The following is an 8,615-nucleotide window of genomic DNA, read 5'->3' as shown; positions in this document are numbered from 1 at the left end:
CTTTGGTGGCAACTGAACTGGAATATATTTGCGAAGAAATTTCCTGTTCCGTAAGGTTACACGTCTGGAGCCATCAATGCGCACGACATACCGGTCAAACTGGCGAACCTCAATGACTACTCCCTCCTGTCTTATCCCACTTGCGAGGGAAAGGTCCAATTTGGTTCTGCATGCGAACATGGTCTCCATCTGAAAGAGGTGGTAGTCTGTGTGTATGTTCCGAGAGTCTTTCTGCATATTGCATATGCCTGTTCCGCAATGCCTCTTCACGGGCAAGAGATGTGCTTTGTCATGTTGGATGAGGCTTGTATTTTCCAGGTGGGATTGGGATGAAGTCTCTTATTGGTCAACCAAATATGCATATGGCTGGTGAGAGCTTCGTGTCTCTGTCTGGTGTATTTCTGTATTGTAGCATAGCACGCTTGAAAGCGTCTGTGTCAACGTCACCAGAAGAGCTAGTATTGTCCATTAGAAGGCGCTTGACTGTCTTGACTCCAATCTCTGCTCTGCAGTTACTGTGAGGGAAGGCTACTGAGGATAATCTATGATGCACACCCCAGTCTCTGAGGAACTGCCTTGTAGTCGTAGCTGTGAGCTCTGGTCCCCCGTCAGATGCAAGTTCGTCAGGTATCCGGTATGTGACAAAGATGCGTCTGAGACAAGTTTTCAGTCCTTGAGCTCCAACGGCTGACTGGTCTACGATTGGCCAGTTTGAGTAGCGGTCCACAACCACCAGGTAATGGTTACCTTTGTCAGTGTTATGGGTCAGAATTACCCGAAATGCCATTAACACAATTTAAACTTAACAATAATTTATTTACAGTAATATATAAATATATATCAAACATAAAGTACAAACTTAGCAAGAATCTAAAAATACATACATCAGAGTGTCCGTTGCTGCACACAATGTCCCAGTGAAAATATATCCCAATAATACCTTAATGATGCTTATACGACAATGTATATTTATGCATTGAATTGACAGGGTATTTATACAATATCATAAATCTAGAATATTTTAGAAATTATTAAATCATGATATTAATGGAACAATCTGGACATACACAAAATTCAAGAATGTTCTAGATAAAATGACCGAACATGTTGACCACTCTGGAACGTTCAAGAAACTTAATGTTACTAATTATATACATAATGAAACAATACACATCTCGCAACACCTCCCCCCTTAAAAAGTTTGAATGTCAATGAAAACTTATATTATCAAACATAGGTACATTAATACAAAATCTAGTATGTTTACGACACTCTTGACAAGGCATCTGCAATAACATTGTCTTTGCCTTTGATATGCTTAATTGTTATGTTGTATTCCTGTAACAACAAACTCCATCTAGTCAGTCTTTGATTCTTATTTGACAATTTATGCAAAAATGTCAGGGGGTTGTGATCAGTATATACAAGAATTGGATGCAAAGTATTATTCAGATAAACATCAAAATGCTGTAAGGCTAACAATAAAGCAAGGCATTCCTTTTCAATGGTGGAATACTTTTGTTGACATTTTGTAAGTTTCTTTGAAAAATAAGAAACAACTCTATCTACATTATCACTATGTTCTTGAAACAAAGCTGCCCCGATTCCAACATCACTAGCATCAACAGTAAGCTTAAATTGCTTAGAAAAATCTGGAGTTGTCAGAACTGGGTTGCTCATAAGGACAGATTTGATTTTATGAAAGGATTTTTCACAGTCTTTTGTCCATTCAAAGTTAACCCTCTTCTGCAAAAGATTTGTAAGTGGACTAACAACTGAGGAAAAATTTGGACAAAATTTTCTGTAAAACCCAGCCATGCCCAAAAACCTCATTAAATCTTTCTTGTTTGTAGGAATCGGGAACTTTGCAATAGCTTCCACTTTAGCTGTTATGGGTGTAACATAACCTTGACTTACTTTATGACCTAAATACTCTACATAAGCATGACAAAATTCACTCTTTTCAAGGTTCACAGTTAAATTTGCTTTAGCTAAAATGTCAAATAAAGCACGCATGATTCGGATATGTTCGTCCCATGTGTTGCTGTATATGATGACATCATCAATGTAGGCCTCGCATCCCTCAAGGTCTTGAAGAAGGGATTGAATCATCCTTTGGAATGTAGCAGGTGCGTTTTTCATGCCAAAAGGCATAACATTATACTGGTAAAGTCCATCTGGTGTAGCAAAAGCAGATATTTCTTTTGCTCTTTCTGTTAACGGTACTTGCCAGTAGCCTTTCAACAGGTCAAATTTACTGACAAATTTCGCATTTCCAATGTTGTCAATACAGTCATCGATTCTAGGTATTTGATATGAATCAGTTTTGGTAACAGAATTCACCTTTCTAAAGTCTGTACATAATCGGTAAGAACCGTCCTGTTTTGGTACAAGAATACACGGTGAGCTCCAATCACTTTTACTAGATTCAACAATGTCATTTTCCAACATGTACTGCACTTCCCTTCTTAGGTACTGCAATTTTATTGGATTCAGACGGTACGGATGTTGTTTGATAGGCAGAGCGTCGCAAACTATAACATCATGACAAGCTGCATCAGTTTTCTTTGGAACATCCGAGAAGATTTGAATATACTCATTCATCAAGTTTTTAACTTGTTCTTTTTGGTGAATGTTTAAATGCCCAAGTTTGGCATCAAAATCAGCCAAAATTTCTGAGTTTTTCAAACGAACACTCTGATTACAATCTTTCTCATTCATTTCTACACTCGTATCACTTTCAATACAATTTTGAACAGTCTTAGCATTGGCTAAAGTGGAAACTGGTTTTACAGAATTTCGGTCACACCTTTCAAAATACTCTTTTAACATGTTAATGTGAAAAACCCGTTTCTCTTTACGTCGACCTGGTGTCTTAACTACATAGTTTACATCACTGATCTTGCTTTCAATTTCATAAGGGCCATAAAATCTGGCCTGTAAAGGATGACCAGGAATAGGTAAAAATACAAGAACCTTATCACCTGGTTTAAACACCCTATTTCTGGCATCTTTGTCATACCACATTTTCATTTTCATCTGAGAACTCTTCAAATTTTCTTGTGCTAATTTATAAGCATTGTAAAGTTTTTCTTTGAAATCAGACACATAATCTAAAAGATTAAGATCACTAGTCTCAGTCAGCCACTTTTCCTTCAACAATTTCAAAGGACCTCTAACTGTATGTCCGAACACCAATTCAAAAGGACTGAACCCAAGAGACTCCTGGACAGCTTCTCGTGCAGCAAATAGCACAAATGAACCCCTTCGTCCCAGTCTTTTTCATACTGGTAACAATAGGTCTTCAGCATCGTTTTTAAGGTCTGATGAAAACGTTCTAGCGCTCCCTGGGACTCAGGATGATAAGCAGTTGATCTATATTGCCTTATACCCAACTCATGCATGACTTGCTGAAACAACCCCGACATAAAATTTGAGCCTTGATCCGACTGAATTGCCTTGGGTGCTCCTACAAAACTGAAAAACTTGGTTAGGGCCTTAACTATGCTCTTTGCCTTTATATTCCTTAGAGGTATGGCTTCAGTAAATCGAGTGGATGTACACATAATGGTATGTAAATACTGGTTTCCAGATCTGGTCCTAGGCAAAGGTCCTACACAATCCACCAACACTCGATTAAACGGTTCTTCAAAAGCTGGAATGGGTTGGAGAGGAGCAGATGGTATCTTCTGATTTGGTTTACCTACCATCTGACAGACATGGCATGACTTGCAAAACTTCGAAACATCCTTTCTAAGCTTAGGCCAATAAAAATGACTCAAAATCCTGTTATAAGTCTTATTGACACCTAAATGACCTGCCATAGGTGTATCGTGAGCTAAACTCATGACACCTCGACGATAAGCAGCTGGGACCACTATCTGGTGAACAACACGCCACACTTCATCTGGAGAAGTGTCAGGTGGTCGCCATTTTCGCATAAGGATGCCATCTTTCATATAGAAGCATTCTCCAACTTTAGTAGCCTCTTCTGGTGGAAGTGCCCTCTTACTAAGTTGAATGATATCTGGGTCTTTATGTTGTTCAGAGAGTAAACGTTCTCGGCTGAGGATGTCCTTGCCTTGGCTAACTAATGGTTGTAACTCATCATCCTCACCACCAAATTTCGGTAACAGTTCTTTCTTCTCTTGCTTCTTGATATTGTGTGGTTCCATGTTTGTTTTAGTGCCATCAAGGTCAGATAAGAAAGTGTCATTCAAATCAATATCAACAGAGGAATTCGAATTCGTCTCGTCAAAGGCTTGAGTATGGTCTGCCTCCATTTCTCGTCTTCTGGCCATCGCTCTAGTAACAGCACAGGCTGGATAAATGTCATCATCTTAATCATTATACATGACACCTGGAGTGATCTTCTCACAAACTATAGGATCTGGTCCAACTTTTCCACCAGCTAGATCGTTGCCTAACAACAAAGAAATGCCTGGAACGGGAAGAGTAGGTCGAAAACCTACGATAACAGGTCCAGTTACTAAATCTGACTTCAAACTAATTCTATGCAGGGGAACATCAATGACGCCTAGCTCCACACCCTGTAATAAAACTGACCCACCAGTAGAAGTCTGCTCAGACAAAGGAAGCACGCCCTCTAACAATAACGTCTGTGCAGCACCAATATCTCTCAAAATCTGGACAGCTTTTATTTCGCTAGAATCACCGAGTGAAACAAATATAATCCTCCATAGAATCAATAGAAACTGGACTGTGAACCCTGGACATCAGGAGTGTCAGAACAAATCGAAACTAAGGCTTCTCTATCACCTCTAACTGCCGCACAAGCATGTGGTTGAGTTTTATCAAAATCATTTTTTCTCTTAAGTTTAAAGCATTCACTGATCAGATGACCCTTTTTCTTACAATAACTCCAAGTAGGAAGCGACCCTATTCCAGACGATCCTTCAACACGTCCTGGACCGGACTTAAAACCACCTTGTGATGGAAACTGGAGACTTGTGGAAGACTGAGACCCGGAACCAATCTTTTTATATGTGTCTCAATTGGTAGAATTACTGCTAGTCTGAGATCTTGATACAAAATTCTTTTTATGAGACAGAGCATAAGTATCAGATATGACTGCTGCCTCTTCAAGAGTTTTCACATTCTTATCTTCTAAATGTGTTTTCAAATCTTGAGAAACACATTCCTTAAACTCTTCTACCAGGATGACTTGGCGCAAATTAGCAAAGGTTTTATCAATTTTCTTAGATCTAAACCAGTGATCAAATAAATCTTCTTTCTCTCGTGAAAATTAAACAAATGTTTGATTATCAAACTTCCTATACTTTCTGAACTTTTGTCTATACGCTTCAGGTACTAATTCATATGCTTTTAATATTGCTGCTTTGACCTTTTCATAGTCTGAACTCTCAACTACCCCTAGTGCAGAGTATACCTCAGCTGCTTTGCCAACCAGTACACTTTGTAACATTGTTGACCAAACATGTTGTGGCCATTTAAGATTCTTTGCGACTTTTTCGAATTGGGGAAAATATTTGTCTACAGATTTTTCTTGAAATTTTGGAACTAGTCTGATTTTTTTTGCTGCATCAAATTCATTCTTGACAAATGAGGGTTCTGGTTTCTGCTGTAATCTTAATTTCTCTAACTCAAAGTGCTCTTGTCTTTCTAATTTGTCTAATTCAAATTTCCGTTCACGCTCTCGTTCTTCTCTTTCTCTTTCTCGCTCTTCTCTTTCAAATCGCATTTTCTCTAACTCTAATTTAAACTGATATTCTGTCATTTTATAAGAGCCTAACTCTGATTTAACTGTATATTCTGGAAGATCGTATTTTTCAAAGATGTTTTCTTCTACTTGTTTGTTTGCAACCTTAATTCTAATGTCTTGCTTTCTCTGAGAGGATTTAACATCTTACCCAAAATGCAAACCTAATGCGATCAAGTCATCCTTTTTTAACGTGTCAAAAACCTGAACACTTGGTGAACTAAGAAAGTCTGTGACCGAAAACACCATGTTGATTTCTGCTGGCTTATAATTTAATTTAACAAAAAATTAATGAGCAAAATCATGACAAAAAACTGCTAAAAGTGCAAAAATTCTTTATCCCGGACGAGCCCCCAATTCTGTTATGGGTCAGAATTACTCGAAATGCCAGCAAAGATCAATAACACAATTTAAACTTAACAATAATTTATTTACAGTAATATATAAAAATATATCAAACATAAAGTACAAACTTAGCAAGAATCTAAAAATACATACATCAGAGTGTCCGTTGCTGCACACAATGTCCCAGTGAAAATATATCCCAATAATACCTTGATGATGCTTATACGACAATGTATATCTATGCATTGAATTGACAGGGTATTTATACAGTATCATAAACCTAGAATATTCTAGAAATTATTAAATCATGATATTACTGGAACAATCTGGACATACACAAAATTTAAGAATGTTCTAGATAAAATGACCGAACATGTTGACCACTCTGGAACGTTCAAGAAACTTAATGTTACTAATTATATACATAATGAAACAATACACATCTCACAACAGTAAGTAAAGTAATCAGTACAGATGCACTGGAAGGGATACTCTGGGCTCATTTGTGGAACTGGTGGAGCACTCGGGTTGGACGGTGCATTGCGGTTGCATTGTTGGCAGTTTGCACGAAGAGCATTTATGTCCGGCGTTATCCCTGGCCAAAATACAGATGTCTCAGCTCTAGCTATCTTGGATGTTACTCCTTGATGGCCTGAATGTAATGCATCTAGGACTTCCTTCCTTAGTGATTGCAGGATAACTATACGGTCCTTGTACAAAATAACCCCATCAGTGGTTGACAAGCCTTCACGGTACTGGAAATACTGTCGTAGAGATTCTGGTACTTCATGACGGTACCGTGGCATTCCACCTTCAATGATCTCACACAGTAGTAGCAAATCTTGGTCACTGGCTGTAGCTACACGAACTCTGTCCCATGTTACCGACTTCAGGCCAAGGGCGTTCAGGGATGCAACAGCAGATGATCTCATGATTTCATCTCTGGCACTGCAGATGTATTCAGTATTTGAATTTTCCAGATGAAGGTTCTCTAAAAGTCTGTGATTGGTTTCTTGCGCAACATCATAAGGCAAGATAAATTTCTCCGCATCCCTAATAGGATGGCGTGAAAGACAGTCTGTAGCACGATGTTTGACACCAGGGATATGGACCATACAGAATCTGTATCGGAGTGTTTTCTCCTTTAAGTTTCTCAGACGATTGTTTGAAATGTCTTCAAGAGATCGGTCACCGAAGATCTTGAGAAGTGGTTTATGGTCAACTGCAATGGTTAGGTCCTTGCATCCTAATATGAAATATCTGGCCTTGTCCAGGGAATCTGCAACTGCTAGTGCCTCACCCTCAATAGGTGCATAGCGAGACTCCAATGGATGAGTAAATCTGCTGCCGACAAGTGTGATCTTCCATTCGGATGGACAGAAAAAAGGTTCTGCCTTCTCACATGTACAGTGTTTCTGAAGGTGCCAGAACCCGATACCTGATTTGGACCTGCCAGTTGTCAAACATGTGGGTCTGTCAGGGTCAAAGATACGAACACCGTCTTCAATTTCTCTTACAATCTGTACTTTTGACTCCTCAAATAATGTCTGAAGGTGTTCATTCCACTGGAAAGCAGTTCCTGGCTTCAAGAGATCCCGAAATGGTAACATGCGCTTAGCCATACTGAAGGCGTATGAAACCTGATTCACAAGGCCAAACCATGAACGCACATCCGTGATGTCTTTTCGTGTGGGAAAGTCTTTGATAGCTTGCAGGTATCTCCGACAGGACAATTAGGAACTGATCGCACTTGGGGGATTGGGGACGGTGTGTGATGTGTCTCACGTGTGGCATGTGCATTGAGAGCCTGGAAGTCAACCGTTCGTCTGGGCTTTCCATTTTTCTTAGCGAATATGACCATCCGATGGCACCATGTGACGGGTTCTCCAATGTGGACTGGTTCTAGCACGCCCAACCGTACATCTTGATCAAGGCCTTCTTTTACTGCTCCTCGCCAGTGTATTGGAACAGGTACCGGTGTGTGGTAGACCACTGGTTCAGCATTTGGATCCACCATAAGCTTCATAGGTGGGCCATCCACTAGAGGCAGAGGCTGATGTTCACATGTGTTGAACGTGCTGGATCTATATAAATCAAAAAATACTCCTGTTATTTTGAGCGGTTTTCCTCTGTAGGTGAAAATGGCAAAACACTTGGTGGCGGAGGTGGAGATTGGCGTTTAGGACATCCACATGGTGCAGTGTTCTCTTCATGGACAGCTGCGGTACCGGTTTGTGAAGGCTGTACCTCTGGAAACCTATCGCTGATGATACCTAGCTGTACGCATGCCTCTCTGTTCAGGAACAGTTTGTCCGAGGAGTCTGTAACATATGTCATCTGCCTCGTTTCCACCACTCTACCACATGAGAACCGTAGTAATGAGGCTCCAAGTATCTTGATGCCATCATTGTTAGCTGTGTGCATGCGCATTGTCACAGGGATAAGGTCAGATTCAGAAAGTACTATGCAATGAATCACTCTAAGACCGGCAAGGCAGCTCTGACATCCGGTGTCAGCCATAGCGGGGATA

The 8,615-nt window shown here is 39.9% G+C and overlaps 1 protein-coding gene across 1 annotated transcript; it reads right to left on the bottom strand.

Moving 5' to 3' along the window:
- Positions 1–346: 346 nt before the first annotated feature.
- Positions 347–7,707, bottom strand: LOC134240485 (uncharacterized protein K02A2.6-like). Its single transcript, XM_062722570.1, has 2 exons — positions 6,534–7,707; positions 347–747 (listed from the first exon to the last, which is right to left on the bottom strand). The coding sequence occupies exons 1-2, from the start codon at positions 7,705–7,707 to the stop codon at positions 347–349; spliced, it is 1,575 nt and encodes a 524-aa protein (XP_062578554.1).
- Positions 7,708–8,615: the final 908 nt, after the last annotated feature.

Source organism: Saccostrea cucullata, unplaced genomic scaffold (assembly GCF_032062105.1).
Source record: "Saccostrea cucullata isolate Sc308-1 unplaced genomic scaffold, CSIRO_AGI_Scuc_v1 ctg3881, whole genome shotgun sequence".
Taxonomy (NCBI): domain Eukaryota; kingdom Metazoa; phylum Mollusca; class Bivalvia; order Ostreida; family Ostreidae; genus Saccostrea; species Saccostrea cuccullata.
Note: the sequence above shows the minus strand (reverse complement) of the source record. Positions and strands in the feature narration are given on the sequence as shown.